At 49.9% G+C, this 25,024-nt stretch overlaps 1 protein-coding gene across 1 annotated transcript in view; it reads left to right on the top strand.

Annotated features, from left to right (window-relative positions):
• The window catches only part of LOC143171930 (E3 ubiquitin-protein ligase ARK2C), a 47,409-nt gene extending 22,833 nt beyond the window's left edge, over positions 1 to 24,576 (top strand). The window contains exons 2-8 of the mRNA XM_076361113.1: positions 13,180 to 13,489; positions 15,578 to 15,703; positions 19,235 to 19,364; positions 20,376 to 20,480; positions 21,009 to 21,104; positions 22,286 to 22,392; positions 23,572 to 24,576. Coding sequence (XP_076217228.1) covers positions 13,180 to 13,489; positions 15,578 to 15,703; positions 19,235 to 19,364; positions 20,376 to 20,480; positions 21,009 to 21,104; positions 22,286 to 22,392; positions 23,572 to 23,689 — 992 coding nt within the window. The 3' untranslated portion in view covers positions 23,690 to 24,576. The remainder of the gene's footprint in view (positions 1 to 13,179; positions 13,490 to 15,577; positions 15,704 to 19,234; positions 19,365 to 20,375; positions 20,481 to 21,008; positions 21,105 to 22,285; positions 22,393 to 23,571) is intronic.
• Positions 24,577 to 25,024: the final 448 nt, after the last annotated feature.

Genomic DNA, 25,024 nt, shown 5'->3' with positions numbered 1-25,024 from the left:
ATCTGAAAAAAAACCTGCCATTATTCAGTATAAGCTGCTTTTCCAAAATTATCGGAAGGTAGGAAAAAAAATCCCACACATTTTTCTTTTCCCATTTTACATGTTTAAGCCAAAAAAAAAAAAAAAGGCTTATGAGATTTAAGCTATTTATTACCAAATAAAACTGCATCTGGGCCGTGTGCTTCTGTGCCAAGTTTTGGCCTCACGAGAGCACAAACGTCGAGAGTTACGAGCCCCTCGAAAGTGAGGTTGATGATGGAAACATTGACTTAGTCTTAACTCTCTCAGGGATGCCAGATGCTTGTTGAGCTATTTCAGAAGCTGGTTGCAGGGAAATGAGATGCTGCCTGTGATGTAGAGCCATACCTGCAGCATCCTGCCTGGTTGCTGCCGGGCCACTTGCAGCCCTGCGGGATATTCTTGATGGAATAAGCAGGAACCTGATTTCCTATTCACACTGTGGTGGAAAAGCGAGTCCCTTGCAATCAGCCTCCTCTGACTTCAGTGGGAGGGGAAAATACCCACAAGCGGGTGGATTTTCATGCCGGAAGGGACAGCTGTTGTCACCTTCTCCATCCCACATCCCAAAATTAATTCTTGCCCAAGTGAGGGGACGTCCTTTAGGAAACCATCCAGCCTGGGCTTTATCAGCCCTGGTGCTGAGGAGGGGATTTCGGCTGCGGGTATGTGGTGCCCGGTGTTTCAGCCTGGCCTGCGTTGGCTGCAGGTCAGTCTTGGTCGATGGGTTTTGTCAGGCTCATTACCAGGCTGATGAGCCTCATCCTGCCCAACCAGTGCAAGGTACCATTTCAGGCTGTGCTCAACCACGGTTTCATCTTCGCTCTTTCTGATGTGGAGGCCCAGGTCTCCTGCAGTGCCTCCCTCCAGGGTGCGTGCATGGCACCCTTGGGCTCCTCTCCAAGCCTCCTTCCTGGCTTTGGCATCAATATAAGGGACTTATTGCTCCCAAGTGACCCCACCCCCTGCTTTTTATATAGCAAACACTTGTGCCTTCAGGTGCTGCTGGGGCTCTGGGAGCTCGTGGTTTGCTGATTACCAAAAATCACTTTCCCTCGAATAGCCTGCCACCTGCAAATAGGACCTGTATGGTTTTTCTTAGATGGATGACTTTACATTTAGCCCTATAAAATACATATTTCTTGCTGTCTGAGTAGAGTTTTCCCTTATATGTTATAACAGCAGGGCTTAGCAGCACTAACTCATGCCAGGACCTCATGCAGAAATGTAAAGTAAGAGCTATTTCCGTATCGAGAAACTGATGTTTTATTTGTACTTTAAACACAGCTCTCTCTCTCCTGGAGTGACACATACCTATAAAGTTTGGGATATTAAGTTTAATAGGGAACAGGCTTCCAAGATGTTTGACTTTTAGCTACAGACTTCTTATTCATGGAGCATAAAAGGGGAATTGCCAGGACATGGCGCATCAGAACTTGCGGTAGCTGGGGTTTTCCCAGACCTGAGTTCAAGTCAGTTCAGCGTAAAGAGCCGCTGAGCTGCCCTGACCTGTGCCAGCTCGCTGCTGGCACCCACCGCATCTCATGCGGCTTCTCTTCAGCCTTTGTCCTTGGGATGGACTACGGCCCTGGCTGCTGCCGTGGCGCTGGGAGTGCAAACAGGTGCACAGCACCTCCAACCAGTGCACAGTGATGGTTTAACCTCCAAAGTCCTTTAGGTTAATTAAATGAAGAGGTCCAGTGGGGACTGGGAACTTGCAGGAGCTCCACAGGTCCGAGCCCCCATGCTGAGGGCTGCTCTTGGACCAGGTGGTGAGCCCATGGGCTCAGGATAGGACCTTATAGTGTTTTAGGGGGGACTTGCTAACCTTGTTGCATTCGCTGCATCCCATGGACCCATCTACCAGGAGCGTTTCTTCTCTCTCTTAAGACATAATCTTCATTTTTTGTACCCTAGCATTTGTAAGACGTTCCTGTCTTCTGTATATTGTCGCTTGGAAGAAGTGCCAGCTGCTGAATGGCTCCTGACTTCTGCCTTGTGGGGTGAGGAGAGGCATTTTTTGGTGTGGTTTTTGAGCAGTCTATAAAAATCGGGAGGCACTGTCCAGTATATTGGATTCCCTGGGTGGTAGGTGCCCCACATGGGGCAGTGTTGCCCTCCTGGCCCCACTGAGGGTCTCATGTAGCCTGGCAAATGCTATGCACAGCATCTGGCATGTCTCTGCAAGGCTTAGGATGAAATCCAGAAGGTGAGCTGCAACATGGGATCAACCGATCCCTTTGCAAGCGGATGTCCCATGTCCTGACTCTCATCCTCGCCTCTCACTGCTACGAACTCTGTTAGCCCTCAGCATTAACAGTGGCACTAACGACACACCCAGCACTTGCCACCTCCCTCTCTTTAATAGCCAGACTGACTTCTTGCTGCTCCCCAGGGCTGCACTCTCTCCATGAAGTCAGGCAGCTGTTTTTGGTGGCACATTTCTGCAGATGCTAGGAGAAACAAAACTCGGAGCTGTGCTCTGCTGTCAAAAAGTTCTGGCTTTTGGGCTGATTTGCCAGAGAGCCAGCAATGAAGAAAGGCTGGACTGTTTATGGTTGGACTCAATGATCTTAAAGGTCTTTTCCAACCTAAATGATTCTACGACTGCAAAAACCTATGACATCTAACCTGATGTGCTGTTCCCAGAAATGGTGAAACACTCCACCCGTCCCCGCCCCATCACTGCTACTCGCTCTGGAGCTGTGCAGATGTGTTGGGTGGGATCTCCCACCTCCAGGCTTAAGCTGCAAATAAATAAATCAAGCAGGACAACCCAGCTGGTGATTACAGCCCCATTTGAAATGGGGCGGGGGGGAAAATCAATGCATGCAAAATGGAGACGGGTGGGATAGATGCAAGTAACCCCCCCACAAAACAGCCTGCTCCGTGTTTTCAGGACAGGTTTCAAATGCTGCTCTGATCTCTCCCTGGCAGGGAGGTTTAAAGCAGGTCACGCAAACCGTGCCCCAAAAAGCACCTCTCTCCTCTTTGATGGTAAGGGGAGAGCAGGATGGAAATCTTAGCTGGAAATCCCTATGGATAGGGGAAACAAGTTATGCAGAGAGGAGAGGGCTGGCACAAAGGCCGCTGGCCCTCACCCAAAAGCTGCCGAGGAGGGAAGGGATATTGGGGCCGGCACAGAATTGGGGTGCTGTCGCTGCATCCCCACAGCCTTGCGGGGCAGAGCAGTCCCATCCCCTGGGCTGTGCCGGGACTGTGGATAAGCCCTGGTTCCTGAGTGCCCGCGGGGTACGGCTGTACTGAAGGACTTGGCTCCTGTCTGAGCTGCTGCGGGTTGATGCTGAGCAGATGCAGGTTCGAGACCAGGTGGGATCACGAAGCCTTTTGCTTAAAAAAGGGACAAGAGGCAGCTGAGAGCATTGGCTCTTCCCATTAATGCCTTCTCTGGAGGAGGGTTAAAGTTGCATTTGGATTTCAGACCCACCAGGTCTGGCAGCATTTGGGTGGAGGGTTTTGGTTTGGGCTGTCACAGAATTAAGAGGCTCCAAAAGCAATGCAGAACAACACTCGAGATCCTTCCAGGTCCTTGCAATGTCTAGCTGGGGTTTTTCCCCCACGGTTTTGGCTTTTTGCCTGTTTCTGGATGTCCTGCATATCATTACTGGTAGGAGGGAGCTGCTGCAAGCCCCCCCCCGGCCGGTCATTAGGAGCAGTTAAGAGTGTTTTAAGGCAGGTGTTGAGCACTTCCAAATGCCTGGGGAGGGCTTTGGACACTGTGAAAGCAAGGAAACATTGGAAACCCAAGTATTGAATTTCCCTTTCCAAACAACTGGCTGCAGCATATCGCTGCCCGTCAAAGTCGAAGGCTCCTGCGTGCACAAGTCAGCACGTTTTTACATTCCCAAGGGCAGGGATAGGGTTCGCTCCAAGTGCTTCCCCATTGCTCTCTGCAGGCAGAGCCAAATAATAGACTGCTGTCACGTCATTTTAATTTTTTATTTTTAAATTGAGGATTAATTCCTTCCCCTGGTTAATTTTCCCATTTCCAGGTTGGGGACTAATTCACATGGATATAACACCCTGCTAGTAATGTATAACCACAAAAAGATGAGGGCTCTTGCCCCCTTTGACCAAGGGGCCCCTGGACCCCTCCAACTTCCTTTTCAACTTCTTTTTTTAATTGGGCTAACAGTCCAAAGCCTGGAGAAGAGCTGTCAAGCCTAGGCGCCTGCCAATAAACTGGGAAACTCTCCGATTTTGTTTGCCTTCCCCACCATACGGCACGTAAAATGGGCTTAGGTTACACATAGGAGCTGGCTGGGATGATGGTGGGGGAGAAGGGACAGGTGACCAAATCAGGGTGCCTGGCCGATGGCCAAAGCCTCAATAATTGCCTTGAAGTTCAGGTACTGGCCAAACCCTCTCTGCCCTCGGCAGCGCAGGGGTTTCGCTCAGGCGTAAGCCCTGCAAATGGCTGAGCAGCCCAAAAATGTTGGTGAGACCTGAGATGCAACCCCTGCTTTTAGTGAAGGATTTGAGGGCGAGTGATTCCTGTCGGCCGTTCATTCTCCATCCTTTCTGACGCCTTCAGACCGAACAGAAACGGAAAAAGTCACAGAGGGGTTTTGCAACACCCCCAAAGCTGGCTTTCCTCCAGTGCCCTTTCCTGGCACACGCACAGAGCTGGGCCCAAAACCATGAGAAATGGGGTGGTTTGGGGAGGAAGAGCTGGGCTGGGTGGGAAACATCATGCCAGGCTGCTGGGGCCACCCATCCCTCCAGGCACACGAGAGCCTGGGAGGGGAGGAGTGAAACTGGGACCTTTAAATCTCAGAAAACGTTTTCTTTCAGCACGGTTTGGCTTTTTTTTGTGTGTGTGTGCCGATCTGAAAATCATAAATACACCCTTGAATGCCGTACATGAGAATAAAGCTATAATTAAAACATAGTGCGAAGTACAAAAGCAAAAAGACGGATTTAAGTGTAGCAACGCGGCCGAAGTGTTTCTCCTTCCTCCTCGGAAAATATTGCTGAATTCAACACGTTCCTGTGAAACATCATCTTCAACAAAACCTTTTTTTTCCCTCCTGAAGCTAGTGGAAAAGGGTTGCAGGGAAAAAACCCTCAGCCAGCTCTGTATAAACAGCCGTCTCTCTCCTGTGATGGGTCCAGGCTGCCCAGCCATATCCCATCACTAGCTGTCACTGCTCCCCATCCCCACTGCTCAGCATCGCTTCAGCCCTGATGTAAATATGCTGATAAACGCTGGTTATTGCCAGTTGTAAGGGGTTTTTGTTGTTGTTGTTGAATGCTGTGCCTAGGCTCTGGAAGGAATCCCACCTCAGCTTTTTTTGGGTGCATCAGGGCTGCACGTGGTTTCACCCCGTGGTGTGCAGGAGAGGAGATGCTCTGCTCGGCGTTAGGGACCACGGGTGTGTGTACGAGCCTGTGCTCCAGCCACGCCAGCTCATGTCACTCAGCAATTAATGAGAGGCTCCGTTAGGGCGAAGGATGTTGAATGGGGATCATACAGTGGGGACTGCAGGGGCAATCTGCAGTCTCTGAGGTCTGTGTTTATGTGTTTTTCGGGACGAACTGAGCTGTGTTTTGCTGTGCCTGCACAGAGGTCCATAGAGGTGGGGTTCAACAAAGGCTGTTGGGTGGCAGTGACCATCAAACCATTAAACAGCGATGGGGGAACCCATCTCAGCCCCATTCCCCTTTGCAGCCCTTTTCCATCAAACGTGTAAGACTGAGCAGGAAGATGATAAACCTCCAAAACCTCATGTTTCCACCTAAGACCCAACCATGCTCCGCCAACCACCACAGACCAGCCCTTTGCCTACCACAAAGGCTCCATCCTGACTCGGTCCCTGGCGCTGCACAGCCTGGCCGAGCAAATATGACAAATGAAAATGCTCTTTATCCATCGTTAACGTGTGCCGGGGCTGCTCCTTACCCAGCCACGGGCTGGTGCTGGGGTCTGCTACCCACTGCATGGTACTAGCCATGTGGGACGGCAGGCTGTACCTTGGGCTGGATTTGAGCTGGCTGCCTATTATTTTTGGCACAGTTCTTGCCATTTGCTAAATGAAATGAGAAAGCTGTTGGCGAAGGTGCTGAAAGTGATACAGATTCCTTCCCATCTGATACATATTTCCCAAATTCTTTCCTCCTCCTCTTCCATGCTCCCTGCCCCGATCTCCTCACCCTGCACTTTGCTATCCTGTAACGGGAATGAGGCGGCATGATATCTCCCTCTGTGCAAGACTGCTAAATTTTTATGCGGCTGAATATACCGTAGATTTGGTCTGGGGGGTTATTTTTTTAATTTTTTATTTTCCAGGTGCATCGTCACCCCTCATTTTCTATTAGTAAGTCAATTTAACTCGTTTAATAAGAGTATATCCACAAATCATTTGCAAAGGGTTGACACGTGGCTGACAGCACCAGGCAATTAGTAGCTTGTGTGTAAATGCAGTCCTTCTTGGTGTGCCACCTGAAGCTGGAGCTGCTCCCACAATGTTAGCCTTTACTCTCTCTGTACCGTCGGGATAGATGCTAACTTCCCACTGCGTTCCTGTCTCCAAGGGGAATTTTAATGCATGTCCAAGGAAACAAGCTGCAGGCTCCTGGGCTATTAAAAGCCTGGTGGGCTCTCTGCAGAGCCTGGTTCTCGGAGAGGCACCGTGGATGGATCTGGTTTATGGGGTTTATCTGTCATCCCAGGGCAAGAGGAGGGGTTGTGGGGGCTCTAATCACTGCGAAATGGCCGAGATGGCATGGCTCCGGCCCCCAGCTCAGCCGATTGCAACGGGCAGATCTTCCGTGGCTGCAAAATCTGTCAGTGAGTGAAGCCAGGGCTCTCCAGGAGCTGCCATCTCCCTCTCCGCCGCGATGGGATCAAGATGTATAAATAGCCTCAGCCTCCCTTCCCACCCCCCTCCAGCCCCTATACACTCGCACACGGACCGTGAATGCCTCAACAAGCCGGCCAGGTTGCCTTACCCAGGGGAAAAATTCACATGCATCGCAGGCGGCTTAACAGCATAAGACAGATTTTGTTTTCCTTTCGAAGGCGGCTGCGCTCCCTGGGCTGCAGCTGTCTGCTCGAGATACCTATCCCCAGCACCAGCCCTGGGCTTGATCCTGTGTCCCTTACCAGTAGCCCGATCACTTCAAAAATATTGCTGCCACAAGGAAAGGAGGCGGAAATAAATTGTTCTGCTTTCTGGGTTTTTCTTTTCATAAAGCCTGTAGCATCCCCTGTCTCTCTGCAGGGTTTACCCAGGGGCTTTGCATCTCTGAGATGGGTCAGTGCTTAATGAGCACACGGATCCCTTGAACCTTTCTGGGGGAAATATTGGTGGATGGATAAATTTACATGTGCATATGCATAGTCAAATCCTGACTGATGCTAAAGGAGAATCCCTGGTGACAGAAATACCCAGTATCAGACCAGTAAATTTCTGTGACTCGACGTCACATACCAACCTGCAAAAATATATGAACTTGTGATTTACGGGGTTCACCTGGAGGTGCAAAGGAATTGGGAACATTTCTTTTAATGAAAAAAAGTCCAGGCTGCTTCTGATAACATATAGAAACAATAAATACAACTGTAGAACTGAGGTAAAAAAAAAAAAGAAAAAAACATGGAAGTGAGAAAGCGGCGGCAAGGAGGACGTGATGAGTTTCCCCGCGGGTTTCTGCCACGTTCGGAGCCTGTGTGAGTGAAGGGTGGAAACGGCATGGCGGTGAGCAGCCAAACAGGTTCAGCTATCCACGTGCCTGCATCATCTGTTGGCTTTCTAAAACCGAATTTTTACCTCCTCGGTTTGAGACTGCAGCATGTAATGCCACCTTCCAGCTAAGCGTTTTGGGTGCTTCGTAAATAGCTGTTAAGTGATGTTCCCCGCAGGCTTTTTAGCTGAAGATCATCTTCACGGTGCAGGTAGGGAGATGGGGCCACAGCATTGCCAAGCTGCGTAGCTGTGGGGAATACAGCAGACCCAGCTCCATGGTGGGTCCTCAGCATCACGGTGCAAAGCCGCAGCATCTGTCACGGTAGCAGAGGTGAGCCAGACTGACTGGGGCAGCTGCTGATCTGCACTCGTGTTCTGGCAGCTGCAGGAATTAATGAAGTGCCGATTCCCTACCCCTTGATCCCTGGTGCTGACCTTGGCTTCGGGACATGACGGAAGAAGCCAAGGGGGAGTGGATGCAGCAGCTATCAGAGCATCACGCAAGGCAGGGAAGTGTTGCTGGTGCTAAGGCACAAGGTGGATGGGGTACCCGTGGCCACATGGTCCTACACCATCATGCCATGCCGTAGCTTCTTCTGGGCCAGGCTTGGCCTCAGGCATGTGAGAGGACCATGTAGCTCCTCTTTCCCACCCCACAGATAGCCTGGCTTGCCCAAGACCTGATTCATGTCTCCACCGGATCCCATCTTTGCCTCCATGTGCTAATGCAAACCTTTAGACTTTTGCAGGGCACTTTTTAGACCTGGATTAGCTGGGCTCAGACATTAGCTGCCTTTGTGGCTTAGCTGAGGCCAGAGGGGTGTAAGGCAACAAGGGTTGTCCAAGCTGGGAGCTTGGGTGGGTGGGTGGGCAGGCTGAGAAAGACAGCAGACCTTGCAAATGCGTATGGTCAACAGAAGAGCATGAGGAACTAATATGGAGAGGGAGAGGAAAGGCAAAGAAGGGGCGGAAATACCCCCCTGCTCTGCTAAGAAATAACTCAGTTTAGATGCTTGCATTGAGACAGAAGTCTCTGATCTCAATGATATTTGGCCTCAACCAGTTAATGGGAGACTACACAAAACTGGATTAAGTTGTCTACTTTGCTGACACAGAAGTGACGCATTGCTCATCTCAGAGCTGCTGATCTGATGTTGCTCTGACCTGTCATCATCTGCCACAGCAACAGCGTTTAAATGAAAGGAAGACGCAACAGGACAAGGAAAGAAGGATTTCTGGCTGGTGGGCAGCCTGACAGTAAGCCCAGAGAAATCAGTCCTCCATGGCTCCAGATATAAGCAGCTGGGGCTACTCATGCCACCAGGAGGAGCACGTCAATGAGCCTCACGCAGCGGGGTGGACCCTCCTGACCTCATGGCTGGACCAACAGGCTGGACATGGGGACATGTGTTTCCAGGTTGGTCTCAGGTCAAAAGACTCTCAGGGCTGGTGAGGACTGCATTGCCTCTGCAGCAAGGACACTGGGCTTCCCCCTCCCTCTTCATTTGGAGGAGACAAGTGTTTGCAGCAGAGGCCACTGAAGCTGCTGAACCTGTTAGGTGCCTTTGGGGTAGGCCATAAAAAACCATCCAAGATCTGGCTGACCCCTCTTCCTGCAAAATCAAAGTATCCCAGCGGAGAAGGATAATCCTACTGTAGGATGAGGACCAAAATTCTGGAGCTTGTTGAGTGAGGAGAGGGTCTCTGCCTTGCCAATCCCGGAGCAACATTGCCTTCCTGCAGCCACCACTGGGGCAGGCAGTGGGGAACGTGGCTCATGGAGGATGCAATTAGTGGCTCTGGAGCTTGATAGGCACAGTTTCCAACCTCATTGTCTTTGCTGCAGGAATGCCCTCAAAGCTTAGCTAATGAAAATGTCAGCCCTGCCCTTATTCTGGGGAGTAAAAACAAAAGCTGGAGTGGGGTATCTGGACTGGCTTTTAGTCATGGATTGCTCTCCGCTGTGGCAGACATTACTGTCCAGGCAAAAAGCAGATTAAATCCATGAATCAAATTTTCTTGAAGGATTTTACGGGCAATGCTTGTCGGTTCCAATGCAAATGTGATCTAGGACCAAACTGCGGCTTGGGAAAGAGAAGGAAGATGTGCTAGTGGAGTAATCATTAATAGACACTGCTAACGTGAGATCCTCCATTACTTTGAATAGGGGTGAGCGCCTGCGAGCCAGATTCTGCTGTTGGTCATGGTGAGTTACCTGGAGTAAGACTGCTCAGCTGGTGTCAGCAGGGTGACACTGGATTTACCTTGTGCATGCAAGATCAACACGTGGACTTGGAAAGCAGTCTCCACCAAGGCCCCTTGCGGCTAGATATGATGAACAGAAGAGGGTAAACTTGAAAATAGGTAACTCAGAGATGAAATGTGCTGTTGAGCACTGTAATTTGTTTGCCAGGGCTTTCTGGGGTCCACCAGTACCATGCTCGGCAAGGACTGGCTCTTTGTTGTGCAAGCTGGTTCAGTTATGCCAGCTGTATGATTTAATGACTGCTAATAAGCATAGATTTGCTGAAGTACTCCCCAAAGTCTTTGCTTTGCCATCAAAATCCTCATCAGCAATTGGATTAGTTGTAGGGAGTGAACAATTACAGCATAAGATAGTGAATTATGTTAAGAGAAATTGATGGGTTTTATTTAATCATATGCTCTTGGTCACATCTTGATAGTATTTTTCCTATGGAGTGAAATGCATCATTGCACCAGTAGGTACCAGAAAAAATACTAAAAATTGCTTGTTTTAATTGACTAGTGCCTAAAAATAAGGCGAATTAACTCTCTGTTCCAAAACAAAATGGGTTAGGCTTTTAGTTTAGGTTATGTTGGCTCTGCACGGGCCCTGCATGCCTTCCTGCCCAGATATCAGAGATATAGTTTGCACTTTCTGGACTGCAGGGAAATGTATGACCAAGTTCCTCGCAAGGACTGTCTTGGTGTGGGAGGAAAAATTCAAGTCAAAAGCTCTGACAAGATGATCTGCCCACCCTGTGCTCTCTAGTTCATCACGGCTCTGGCATCGAAGGTCCTGCAGATGTTTCACTAAATCAGACTGTGGTCTTCCAAGGTACAGCAAAAGGCTGGAAATCCTTGTCTAAGGTTGCACCAGGCATCAAGAGACGAGAAAGATGCCGAGGATGAGAGACTGGCTTTTTCTGCTTTACTTATGTGCTACAAAATTTGTCCCAGTAAATGTGGGGGAATATCACTAAGCTTCATTGTCTTGTGTCCTTCCTAAGCCAGTTTTGTCTGAAAGACAACTAAACTGCTGCCTGGTGGCACAGGCTGCTGTGTTTGGGTGTGCAGAGGGATTAGCACTTTAACCTGCTCTAGCACCTTGTCTTCAGGTGCTGTGAAGACCTGGAGGTGTAAAATGGCTCACCCGTGACTTGCTGTAGCTGTTTTCCATTGGGAGGACCCATGGCCGTTAGAGGTTGAGCAATTCACCATGAGTCGCTCTGCAAGTACCCAGCAAACGCAGTAGTTAGGAGGCATCTCCCCATGATTGCAGTGTGGCTCAGCTTGAGCAATGAGCCAGGGCAGCACAGGATCCCCATTTCATGACTCAGCCTTTACCTGTCGGTGGGCTATGGTGAATTGGGGCCAAACCAACGGCAGCAAATATAACCTGCGGTACCGGGAGATGGTGTACATTGACGGCTCATGGGTCTGGGTTTGCTGCTCCATCGTTGGGGAACAGTGGGTCTGATCCCACCTCCTCTGGTTTTAATTAATAGGGTAGCCGAATCATGCTGTTATCTGACAGCATGAGAAATTATCACCTTAAGAAGTTCTGCTGCTGGTAGCACACACATTTGTTACCCGCTGCCTCTCTCAGAGGGGCGCTACGGAGGATTAGTTTGTATTTAAGAGATGCTGTGTGTAATTACTTATGCACAGTTTTGCAAACCATTCATTTCTGTTAGGTCCTCTCCCGTTTCTTTTGCTGGCATCTGGCTTTCTTTGTGCATCTCCCGTTTCCATACGGACGTGAACAGAAAGAGCTCGGGGCTCCCTGAGCTGCTGTGGTGGACTGGCCCTGCCTGCTGGCAGAAGGGAGATGTGAGCAGAAGGGATCTGGGTGAAGAAAGCATCATAGGCACATCTGGCCTGTGTCTTGGGATGACACTCAGTGTCTCTTGGTGCTGTTGTTCCTGGATTTAAAAAAAAAAAAAAAAAAGAGGAGTTCTTTGGAAGATGAGGTGTTCAAAAGACTGCGTAAAAGGGTAGGTGTCTTATCCTGGGGCTGATCCTCAGCAAAGAGGCATCTCTAATAGCCTCACTTGAGTCTCATCCTTCACCTCTGAGCTGCCTCTCTCCCTAGTTTAAGAGCCAAAAGTTTTGCTGTGATGCCTGTAAATGCTCTGGGAATGTGGGAATTAACGTGCCGGATTGGGCCAAGGGCCCATCCAAGCAAGGATCTTGAGGGAGGTGCAAGCCAGTGCCAGATGTTTTGCAAAAAGCCTCTGCTACGGATATCTTTCACACCTCATTTCTTCCTCATTCCCATCAGTTTCATGGCTGCTCTCGTAGCAGTCCATGTTGGGTCTCCCGCAGCCGCTGTCTCCCTGCGTGCAGCTCATGAGGATGGGCTGTTGAAGGATCTCAGCAAAGACGCACGGTCTTAATCCCAGCTCTCAGAGGTGGAAGGTGTCTCATTCACGTCCTGCAGTCAGTGAGAGACAGTTTCTTAGAGCAGAGATTATTTCCTTGCCTATGAGACATTTTTAGACAGGCGAAGGAATACCTTGAGCTCATAACCCATGAAAACATATTTTAGAAAACAGATTTTTTTTTTCCTTTTCTAAAATGTTGAGGCTTTTTCACAGAATCACAGAACAGTTTGGGTTGGAAGGGACCTCTAAAGGCCATCTAGTCCAACCCCCCTGCAACGAGCAGGGACACCTTCAACTAGATCAGGTTGCTCAGAGCCCCGGCCAACCTGACCTGGAATGTTTCCAGGGATGGGGCATCCACCACCTCTCTGGGCAACCTGGGCCAGTGTTTCACCACCCTCAGCATAAAACATTTCTTCCTTATATCTAGTCTGAATCTATGCTCTTTTAGTTTAAAACCATTCCCCCTTGTCCTATCGCTACAGGCCCTATTAAAATTTTTGTTCCTTTTCTCTTTAAGACAGGCAAACCAAAACAAGCTGAAGCAGTTTTCATCACTATACACTTCAATTTGGAGCCAAAAAGTCACTTTGAACCCAAACCCATGTTTTGGTTCCAATGTTTTTTGGAGGAGAAAAACTATTAGTCAAAGACAACATTTTTCCATGTAATCAACGTTAACTGACCTGTTCTCTCTTTTTTAACCCTTTTGGCAGAGGAGAGAAATAGCTGTTTGCTCAATTCTTGCCCTGGATGGGCAACCACTGGGCTGGGGTGCCCCGGCTGCCGCTGGCCCCCGTGACGGCCATGCTCTTCTCTTCCAGGTGCTCCTTTTCAAAGGTCTCAGCATCCCCATGCTACCTCCTGCCGGCACTTCCACCTGGGTCCCCAGCCTCAGCTCTCCGCCGACTTCACCCTGCCTCACGCAGTGCAGCCCCAGCCGGGGCTGACCCCCCACATGGCCCCCGCGCACCAGCACAGCGGCCCCCTGCACCAGCCCCTGGCGCCGGTGCCAGCCCTGCCCTTCCAGGACGTGGCCGGACCCTCCTTCCTACCTCAGGCGCTTCACCAGCAATACCTCCTCCAGCAGCAGCTCCTCGAGGCACAGCACCGCCGGCTCATGCCCCATCCCAGGTAAGGGGGTCTTACTCGTCCCGAAGGATGCTGAGAAGCTACATCAGCCTCACTTCAGCAAAGTGGCTTCTGCAAAGCCCCGGCAGTATGTGCTACTAATGTTGGGTTTTCTTCACAAGTTCATCTGTGTACCACTAAAATGCATCCACCAGAAGGGAAGCTGAAGGGCAGGTTGCACCTGCAGGTGTACCTTTCCCATGGGGATCCATACTGTGCTCATCTAGTATGTCCCAAGGTCACCTATTATTGTCACTCGTAGGAGAATCATGGTGGTAACACCTTGGTGTTGCAGTGAACCTGTCCTGCATGGCAGAGAGAGCAATAAACTGCGTGCACAAGCTACCTCCTCATAGCTGCTGTTTCAAAACCATGTAAGAGATTGTATCCACCTGTCCTGTCAGGTTTTACACACGAAGAGCTTGCTCCTCTGGGTCTAGGTAGGCTTCCCAGATCTATGAGGGAATGACGCTGTTGACCTGCAGCACATTCAGTCACGGAAAGCAGCCTAAATTCAGACTGGGCTGACGACTGCAGAGAGAATTACTGTAACGCAGCAGAGGTGGAAATGGATGCCTAGCCTTGTCCTGGTTGTGTTTCTTGAGGAGGGGTTTAGATAGCACGTAGGAGAGGAGTGCTTTTTTTGGAAACATATGGAAGCTATTTGTGGGTTGTACCCATGGATCAAGAATCAGAGGATGAGTCTTTGTGATAATGCTTCATTTGGAAAGAATGCTGCAGACAGACAGAAAACACTTTCTTTCCATAGTCTTTCTGTCTGAAAATTGTGTGCTCTTCTCATCCTTGTTTTGTTTTGCATAAGCTGGATTTTAGGTGAATTTAATGATTAGTTAATAATTGGGTAGCAAATATGTGCGAGGCTGAGGCACTGATGATACAAGTGTTTCTCTCTTAGTCATAAGCTGAATTCAAATAAAAGCACGGAACACAAGTCCACGCAGAAGCTGCTTTGGTAAATGCTGTCAGTGTTCCATTTGTAAGTGGGCTGTGGTGTGGAAAAGGGCAGGAGCCCCTTGCCCGGTCCCACAGGCTGTTTCTGAAGGCACAGCTGCATCAGAGGAGGGTGTCAGAAACCTTACAGGTGTGGGGCATGAGGTCCCAGTAACGGGATTCTGGGTCATGCCTTTAAAAGTGAAGCCTCTGAGCTGTGGTTGCACGAAAAATTCTTTATCTAGCAGTTCCCTGCTCCATTTGCTCTAGTGGTTTCCCGTAGATTTACTTTGCGATGGCCCCGCTGGTAAGCAGGGACTCGGCAGGGAGCAACGGGCATGCGTCTGTTTGTAGTGCAAATCCTGCTCGTGCATCCACCTTGTCTCTCTCCAAATGTGGACACTGATGAAGAAGCACGTGCTCTTTCCCTGAGTAGTCCAAATGGGCAATAATCACGAGAAGAGACTCAAATCCCTAGAAAAACCTCGCTGTATTTTCTACCACTTTCCTTTCCCTGCTTGTAAAGGCAGCAGAGCTGGGGGAGAAGGAGCTGGATCCCAGGCTGGCCTGTCCATCATCCAGAGAAATGTTGGCAAAGGCCAGCGAGAGTAAATTCTGCTTTCAGTTACTCCTGAGTAATCCTGTTATGAATGAGGTTCCCCAGGAGTTTATGGACTGCACGGGGAGACAAGACAACCTGCAGCTTCTTTATGATGATGGATAACGGCTGAACCAGGGACATGTTTTGTCTTGTGTTGTTTATGGGGCTGACAGTGGAGAAAAAGAAAACAGTGCAAATGGTACAAAACTTCCAGGGAAGAAGTTGTTTGGTTTCCTCTTTTTCTCTCCATGTTGCCGCGAAATAGCATCTCTTGTAAACTGAGTGTATGTGGATGCTACAGGGGGTGAGAGTGGAGGTCTGAGTTATGTCTGTGGTGACCATGAGTAAATGACATAGCTCTGGGTTCCTTTTTCCACTATCCTTGACACCTGCTTGGACTCTTTTCTCCGGGACACATATTCACAAGCCCAACTGTTTGGGTTTTCCCCTGGTTTATTGACACGGGCTCGGAGCCGGAACCATACGTACCAGTGCCCCCTGCATGGCTAACTCGCCTGCTGGTCTCCTCCTCCCCGCAGGCGGGCTCAAGAGCGCATGTCCGTTCAGCCTCACCGGCTACACCCCAGCTTTGACTTCAGCCACCAACTGCAAACTCCACAACCCATGGGGCCCCAGCCCAGGTATTTAGCTGAAGGCACGGACTGGTAAGTCTTCCACGTTTCACTTGTGTGTTGAATGAGGTCTTTAAAAAGTCCTGGGGAGGCTGCAGGGGTTGCTGAATGTCATCACGGATCAACGCTTTCATGAAAGCTAATGGTGCAGCTCAACAGATACAACGTGGGGAGCGTGCAATGGGAAAACTCATCTCTGGGAGGGCCACAGGTGCATGCTAAAGCCTTTATGCATGTATATGATAACATCGAGGCATCGATATTGCCCATAACTCTCCATCCATGGATGTAGAGTGCAGCCAAGCATTAATCTTCCTCCAGGGGCTTTTCCCACTGCAGGGCACAGACAGGATCTTTTTCCCGTAGACCAACGTCTCTGCCTGAACTAGATCTTCTGCTGTCCACCAGGCACTCAAAAAACAGTGGCCACAACTTTTTCTGTGGTCTAAATTAGGGAGCACGGTGCTGCCCTTCCCCACAGGGTGGTGTGAATGAATTAATAGCTGTTAATTGTTCTCCCACTGTCATGTTCGATACCCTGGAAAAGCCAAGCAGCGAACTGATCATTTCGTTTTCAGAGCAGGTTTTGAGCTCTTGCACGGTTAATAAGGTATGGGGGCCCTACTTGGAAGAATAAGAAAATAAAAACATACTTCTGAGTAGCTGTTTGTTAGCTGAGCAAAGTCCATTCTGTGCACTGAATGGAAAAAATAGCATGTGAACATGTAATTAGAGACAATCGCAATGTATATGCACAAGGGGACCGAAAGAAAATGTCACAGAAAATCTTAATTATGGCATTTCCTAACATCTGAGCACTTTGCTCTGCAAATGGAGAGTCCTTTTAACACAGGGTTGGGGTTTTTTTCCCCTCCGGGGTAATAATATACAAACTAAAATATGGCCAGATCCTTCTGCCATTTTCTTCTCAGGTGTTCCCATTACTGGCACCACCGTGAGCTGAATTTGGCCGGGATGACATTGTTCGGATCAGTTTGCAAAGCGGTTCACGTACCATCTGGATAGAACCATTCTTTCTGCCTCTCTTTCAGCGCAGAATGTTTAATTATAACCGTTAGAAGGATCTGATAAAGCATCGCTTTATGTTCCCCTCCTCCTCCTTCCTTTTCCCCCCTGTGTTGCTCCATAGCCTTATAAAACCTAAGGAGTGGCGATGACAGAAATCATATACTGTGTACATATATTTGGGTGACTCACTTCCCCTTGGGGCACATGTACAGTTTTGCCCAGTGACAGATATAAAAACTTTCCTCTAATGTGCTACCACTGCATGAGCAGCAGCAGCGCTGGCTCGGAGGCGGTAGGTGGTAGGCACTGTCGCGGGAAATGGGGATGGAAGGAAGATCTGGAGGTGATCAGTCATCTCAGACAGCCCAGCCTCGATTAAAATCTTCTGGTGAAGAAGAAATAAACACCCATTTGGTTCCTTAAATCATCTCCTGCATCTGCATTTAGTGACGACCATCCAACCTGTTATCTGGGTCCTTATCTTTCACTTTTTGGTTGTTGGCAGCCCGTGTACCATAGGCATCATAGCTCTTGAACCTCGCACCTGAGCATCAAGATGCTGTACAGTTGTCCATGTAGCACACACCATGTAGAAGGTGATGGTTGGTTCTGGTTTTCTTCTGCTAATGTGCTCTGCTTATTCACCTGCAAACCCTGAGAAAACACTGTTCCATGAAGTATTCTGCTTTGGGCCCTTCTGTAGGCCCACAGCATCACTTCAGGAGCCTCAATATCTGATTTTAACTATCTAGATGCACCGGTGCACAAACAGTTCAGCAGTGCTGTTATTGCAATTACTTGAGCAAGTTAATAACGGCCGTTCATCTTTGAGAGATCTCTTCAGTCCTTGATCTCAAAGCACTCTGTGGATTATCGCATCTATTTTGTAGACAGGGAAGATGGGAAGGCAGGGAGGAAGTGGTCAAGGTCATACATCAGGCCAGTGACAGGGCTGGGAATGGACTCAAAGCCTCCTGATTTCCAGTTAAGCCTTCCATCCACCTGGGATCAGTCTTCAGCAATTCGATAAATCTCCAAAATTGTGACACGGGAACTGGAAATGCTCAGTCCTGAGGATTCTCACCCTGGCTGTGTTCCTGCCAGTTGCTTGCTGTGTTTTATCCTCTGCCAATCTTGTCTGTCTAGGACGTGGCTAGCACAGGGCCAGCAAATATAGTCCCTCTCTTTGCTTCAGCTTGCTGCAGGGAGACTTATTGGGGAGTATTGAAGCACTGGAGCTGCTGCCTGGTACACAGGCTGTTCTGGGTAAAGGATTTCTGCATTTACTGTCCCCTCATGTCTGCTGTTGGATGAACACAGTTACACAGCTGCTGGAGGACACGTCTGGGTTGCTCCTAACAAGCCGTGGTGCTCGCTGCTACCGTCCTCTGTGGAGGGGAAGAGAAGTGCGAGGATGAAACGGGAAGCCACCCTTGGGCTCTAATTAGCTTAGCTTTGGCAAATGTGAAGACAATGGTTATTAGAGCGCCGGCTTTTGTAATTATGATAAAGTGAATGACGTTCAGAGCACTTGTTTGCTGAGACACTCTTTGGCTGGAGAGACGAGGGATCAGCTAATTGGATTATAGATGGAGATGCTGCCTTAGGTCTCCTCCCGTCCCCTCCACATGGCGTGGGGATGGGGTTGCAGTTTGTCTCTGCGTGCTGGATTGGGCAGAGCTGTGGCGTTTGCTGGGATCTTGGTCATGCCAGGTCCTGGGATTGAGCTGAGTTATTTTTCTGGAGGAAGAAAGTGCCCAAACTCACCAAGCTGAGCTCCAGCTCTGCTTGCCCGGGCCAGGCCACGTGCGGGCAAGTGGGACCATCGGGGATGTCCTGCTTCATTGGCGTTGGCCCGCTGGTTGTGCAACACGCTTTCCTACAGCAGTCTCATCCAGAAATTTCTTAAAACCTTTACATTTTCTGCACAAACAGCAGTTCTGGAGTTCCCTGAGGCTGGGTTCACGTGAGGTGCAGTCTCCCTTGTCTCCCCGAGTCCTACCATGGCCTGGGTGGGGAGACCTCCAAGGAGAGTGCAGGCACATCAAAAAGCCCCCCAGATGGTGCCTAGCTGGCTCCTAACAGCTACCCAGAATGGTTCATCAGTGTGTCCCCTGAGTAATTAGCTGTATTCCTGCAAAATATTCAAGGCAAAATGTAATTGTTTGCAGTGATGGCAGCACAGGGAAGACCTGGTCTGGCCGGGTTGAGTTACTGAGCCTGGGTATCGATCGGAGCCACCAAAATGCTCTTGCTCTGAAATTAGCAGGCTGCGTCTGTGCAGCTCTTGACCCTGGCTAACACAAACGCTAGCTGGCATAAAAGCAACCCCTCACTGCTTCGTGCTGGCCCGGTGAGCGATTGCCCAAATTGGAGGAAACTCCCTTCCAAGCAGTAGTATCACCGTGGGCTGAGGAACCTACAGCAGCCCCGAGCCCACCAGTGGAGGTTGCCCTGTGAGCATGACCTGACTGGCTGTAAGCCACGCAATAAAACCCTGCAGTGAAAGCCGTATCTTCATCCTCGTGCCCACAGGGACCTCAGTGTCGATGCGGGACTGACTCACGCCCAGTTCCAGGTCCGCCCAGTCCCTCAGCCCTATCAGCACTACTTAGCTACACCTCGGATGCACCATTTCCCCAGAAGCACATCCTCGACGCAAATGGTAAGTGAAACGCTTTTACTGAGAAATGTTTTATGCATTGTCTGCCAGAAGGCAGTCAAAATAAAGGCTGCTATCTTTCTATCACCTGTCTTCTGTGAATCCCACTTATCTCTGGCCGTGGGAGGGAGAGTCTGCAAGGATAATGTTGCATCATTGCACTCTGGATTAGAGAAAGGAAAGAAAAGCTCAGCTGCTCTGGAAAGATTCAGTCCATCGCATGCAGCACCACGCTCAGAAGATGGTCTGCAAATCCTGGGCAGGATGTGAGAGACTCAGCAGTTATTACCAATAATATTATTAATACTGGAACAAATTGTGGGCTCCCAGGACTTTTTGTATGCAGAAGGATTGGCAGTAGGTGACTTCCTTCCCTGGGCTCAGCCCAGAGGACCATCCCTCATCACATCATTGCTCTCCACATCAGCCTTGATGCCATCTGTAAAGCTTTTGCATGACCTCTTCCACAGGTGGAGATGGGGTTTGACAAGAAGATGGGCTGACTGGGGTCATTTGCTGGCCCTCCTCCTAGCAGGGTGCTGTATTTGGAGCTAAGCCATGCCAAGCACTGCTAATCCTTAAAGCATCCTCAGAAATCCCACGAGGGTGTTTTTTCCTCGTGCCCGTAGCCGGACCCTGACACCTGTGAACTACAGTGAGGCTTAAAAAATCAAAGCTTGCATGAAGAGAAATCCACCCATTTAAAACTAAATAAAATAAAATCTCTTTTTAAGCTAATCCATGTTGACAGTTTGGAACTGCAATGTTTTAGATGCAATAGGAATTATTATAACAGAGAGTTTATTGAGAAGAAACGCATGTTCTTAGTTATCATTTATAGGAGATCTATTTAATAAAACCTCATTTTTTGTTTATTAAAAGGCTTCCGTTGGGGAAGGTGTCGGTCTGCTCTTTCATTTTGAATTTTTAAAGCACTAGAGTTAAATCAGGGTACACAAGGGATTTCTGTGTGCAAGTACAGGTGGCTTTATTTTTCTCCCTCACTTCTCGCAGGTTGTTCACGAAATCAGAAATTACCCTTATCCTCAGCTTCAGTTACTTGCTCTTCAGGGACTGAACCCAAGCAGGCACACGTCTGCTGTGCGGGAGAGCTATGAAGTACGTACCTTGGGGACTGGAATTATTATTAAATTTTTAAGTGCTGGGAATCTATGCAAGCTCTGGCGTAAACTTGTAAGACTGTTTTGTGGCACGGCAGTTGCATTGAGTCTTGCGGCTATTTTAGTAATTACTGGGGGACGAAGGGGTTGAGTGGGTTTGGTAAAAGATGGTTTACTCCAGGGTGCCTGGGTCTGGCTCAGGTTGACTCTGGCTCACTTCATGTCTGTGAACAAAGTGCTTCAGTTCTGTGGGGTTTTGTTTCCCAGCCTGTCAAACGGAGCTCAAATTCCACCCTAATTTCTGAAATACTGGATATCAAGCTCTCTGCCTTGAGCCCTTACTTACTAGCCCAAGAGCCAGGGCTCAGATTCATCATCAAAGCATGGCTGATTTGGGTTTGATGGACATTTCCACCAAGGAAAGGGCAGGAGGGAGCCTTGGTCCCCAGCAGGTGGGGTGGGGTGATGGGACCTCGTGCCCCGGGAGCAATGCTGATGGTGCTTTGCTGCTGTTCCTGCGCCGCAGGAGCTGCTGCAGCTAGAGGACAGGCTGGGCAGCGTGAGCCGGGGCGCCGTCCAGAACACGATCGAGAGGTTCACCTTCCCCCACAAGTACAAGAAGGTGAGTGCCCCAAAACCGCGGCACGACTGCCAGCCCCCCTCAGTTGGCCAAGGGTTGTGGGCACGGAGCGGACAGAAGGAATGACTTTGGTGGGTCGCAATCCTCAGGGTTGGCAAACTGGCGCTATCAATGTTCCCCAAAATAGGGGAGGAATGTAAAATCCACAATTGGTGCTTTAATATCTTGTGGGGCTCCCGGGCAGAAGCGGTGGTGTAGCTCAGCTGGCTGTTTCTCACTTCTAGGCTAGGAAGCTGCGGGCCAAATTTTCAAAAGGGTCTCAACCTTCTCCCACCCAGCGGGTGCAATTTCCCCCCTGTCCGCACCTGGTAAGAAAGTGCTCACACCAAGGGGGCTTTGTGCATGCAAACCCACCCCATTTTGCATGCAAGCGGCGTTGCCCGCACGCCCCGCCGTGAGGGCGCTGGCTCCATGGCATGGGGGAGCTTGTCCTCCCCTCGTTTTGCAAGAGGTGTCTCCTCTGTTGGAGCTGATCTCCTGCCCATAAGGAAACGGGTGCCATGTTTTTCGGTCATGCTAAATAGAAAATGGGAAAAGCGCTTGTTTGCGTAGTAATTTCACATGTTGGTCATTCCCGGCTGGGCAGTAACAAGAAGGGACATTGCATTGCCCAGGTTGGAAGTGAGTCAACTCCTGCATCTCCAGTGGATCCAGAAAAATGATATTAATAGGAACGGACGTGTGGGGGGAAGAGAAAAGGGGAGAGCTGACAGGTTAAGCACTGCCCCATGGTGCAGTGTGGGGCTGGGCCAGTGGCCAAGCTGGCATGGGGCACAGTGATTGCCCTTCCTGGCAGTGGTGGCCCCACATGCTTTGGGCTCTCCAGGAGAAGCCTCCAGCAAAGGAGACCATGGGGCCATCCCCACTGCAAGGAGGATGGAGGAGGTGTGGGGGGGCTGTGTTAGGGCAGCAGAGGACAGGCTGCTCCTTGGGGCACTAGCACCAGCCCCACTGCCAGTGGTCCCAGGAGGAGACGTGCCGACCAGCAGCATGTTGGTGGCATCCTCCCCTCACTGGCTGTTTTCGCTGGGCTGGCTTCCCCAAGCTGGAGGATCTGGCTGATAGACAAAGCTCTTATTATTTGCCTTCCTGCAACTACCCAGGCTTGGGAGAGCATTAGAAAGTCAAGTCCTAACCAAATTATGTCTTCAACCTTGCTGCAGAGAAGACCGCAGGAGGGCAAAGCTGAGCAAGAGGATGGAGAGGAGTCAGACACCGACGAGAAATGCACAATCTGTCTGTCCATGCTTGAAGACGGAGAAGACGTCAGGTACGATCCTTCCATCTGCTCCTCTGCCCCTCGATGCCATCTGAGTTGCGTTTATCGGGATTAATGTCGCCATGCGCTGGGGGGGTTGTCCCTGCTCTCGTCCTGATAACTCACTTGGGCTGTCTCAGGGTCTGGGAAACCAAATGCCATTTAGATGGATGTTGGTATAGGCTGTAGGTAGGAAGACCTCTGCAGCAGCAGGAAGGCCAAGTTTTTACAGTATCTCCTGGGTTTGGATCACCTGCTTCAAGGCTGCGCCAATGGGCCAGGTGGCAAGTGTCAGAGAAGGATGGGTCCCAGGTCTCAGACAGCCATCTGGAGCTCGGGAACGTCAACATCTGAGCTTGACAGATGACCAAAGTACGATAAAAGGGAGTGTGGGTGTGAAGTCCAGGGGTGTTTGGCTTGTGGCCAGGACGGAGCTGCTTCATTGTAGAATAAGTGAGATTACTCTGCCTGCACGGTCACAGGGAGCCGTCCTGAGCCAACAACAAAGCCCCGGTTATCCCTCACAGACGTCCCCAGGCTCTTGGCTGGGTCAAATCTCTGCTTGTGACAGAGGATGGGGACAAGCAACTGCAAGGGGCTGAGCTACCACGGCTGAAGGAGCTGCAGGTGGGCAGTGCAGCTGCACTACCTGGTCCTGCTCCTCACCCTTTAATTGCCTTAAACCATCAAGGAAAACTCTGATCCTCTTGCCGTGGGTCCTTGTGGTTCAGGGTCCCTCTGGCTCAAGAGGGTGACTGAAGAGATGACAAAGGTGATGTGGGTGAAAAGCAACCACATTCCCTGGGGCACACCAGACACCCACATGGGAGCGTTGGGGACCCACCTGACTGCTAACAAGTCACAATGGTGAAGAACCAAGAGGCTCTGGAGTATAACCTAATACTCCTGAACGGTTAAAAAGCAGCAGCCAGGGTAATTAATAACTGGAACAACTTAATTCAGGAGGGCGTGGGGTTTTCTAAAAGGCTTTTAGCCAAGAAGGACACCATCCCTGACCTACTGCTCTATGTGAGCTGGCGTGGCTGGGGGAGGGTGTAGGACCTAGGCAGCACTGGTGTCACTACATCGGTGCTCCCCCATGTTTGAAGCAGCCCCAGCTGCTGCTTTCTGGCTATTCTTGGTCCCCTGGACCTCCTCCATCCTAACGGGGTGGTATTTCTCTCTCTGCAGGCGGTTGCCCTGTATGCATCTCTTCCACCAAGTGTGCGTGGACCAGTGGCTGGCCACCAGCAAGAAGTGCCCGATCTGCAGGGTGGACATTGAAACACAGCTTGGCTCGGACAGCTGAAAGGACTGGCTGGACACACCTTTTTCCTTACCAGGTCATATGGCCATAAATCCTTGCAGCAAAATTTTTGCCTTCTGAGCCATTTGATTGAGAGGAAAAGTCTGCAGGCACGTTAGTGAGGAGGAGGAGGTGGAGGTGGCGGTACAATATCTAGCAGTAGGAGATATTGCACATACGCAGGATACGGGCCCGGTGAAAGGGAGCTGGCATTCCCGGAGCTCAGAGACCCCGTGCTGCAGAAGATTTAGTGTTGAACATGAAGGAACTAGTTGTGGTAGTCTGGCCTGTCAATCCTGCATTTCATGAGGATTGTATATATACCTCTCGAATACGTAGAAACATGTTAGGGGTCCTTTAGCTATTTCTATGGATGGCAGCTGGAGCATGTTAGCTTAAGAAATGTTGTGTTTGATGCCCTACTCATCTTGTGGTGGACATGTTGCTGTTACCTAATTTGCACCAAATATTTTTTCATAGATTCCTTATTTTGGTGCCTGATTAATACATTGCAGAGGTGGAATAAAGAGGTCAAGCTTTCCCACCCTTGGGGGGGAAGAGGCGAAAAAGCAAAATCCTGTTTACAGTCAGAAGGGTTGCGCTCTTTGCCTCAGCCGCGTGTGCTTCCTTTCCTTGCGTTTACAGTGTGTTGCAAATTTAGAGAAGCTTAAAAAAATAAAAATTGGGAATGAAATGAATGAAGCAATAGGGAGAAGCTTCGTTCCTGCTTATCTGCTGGTGCTGGACACTTTCTGTGGGGGCACAATATTGGAGTAGATGCTGTTTCTTTGCTCTCCATATCTTAACGAAGTAGCTTGGCATATCGAAATCCAAGGAAGGGCTGTCTTCATGATTGCCATTGTCCATGACGCTTTCTCCAGTGAACTGCGAGGCTGGTTGGCTTCAGCAGCCACTGCCAGCACTGCTCCAAAATGATGGTTACTGGAGTCGGCGCCTATAGCTGTGCTTTGGGGTATAATAATGCTGGAGAGGTGCTGAGAGACGTACGCTGCCGACTCCTCTCCCATGCAAAAGCATCTCTGATAACAGGATGGGAGAAAACTCGATGCTCGCAAGGCACTGCTGAAGCCATGAGCATTTTGGTGTGGGAGGGGACGGCAGGTTGGGAGGGGGGTTTGCTGCTTTCCGGAGGGGCTGGGTTGTAACCCTGCCTCAAAGCACATGCACCTGCACCCGCCTGTGTTTGTATACACATTTCAGGCTGTATCTGTACGGAGAACGGAGTGGTTGTTCAAATGAAACCTAATTGCATTAATGCCCAAAACAGAATTAGGAGGTAGTCCCCAAAGGAATGGGCTGTTGTGATCCAAGCTCCCG

This window comes from Aptenodytes patagonicus, chromosome W (genome assembly GCF_965638725.1).
Source record: "Aptenodytes patagonicus chromosome W, bAptPat1.pri.cur, whole genome shotgun sequence".
Lineage (NCBI taxonomy): Eukaryota > Metazoa > Chordata > Aves > Sphenisciformes > Spheniscidae > Aptenodytes > Aptenodytes patagonicus.
This window is presented reverse-complemented; position numbering and strand designations above follow the sequence as displayed.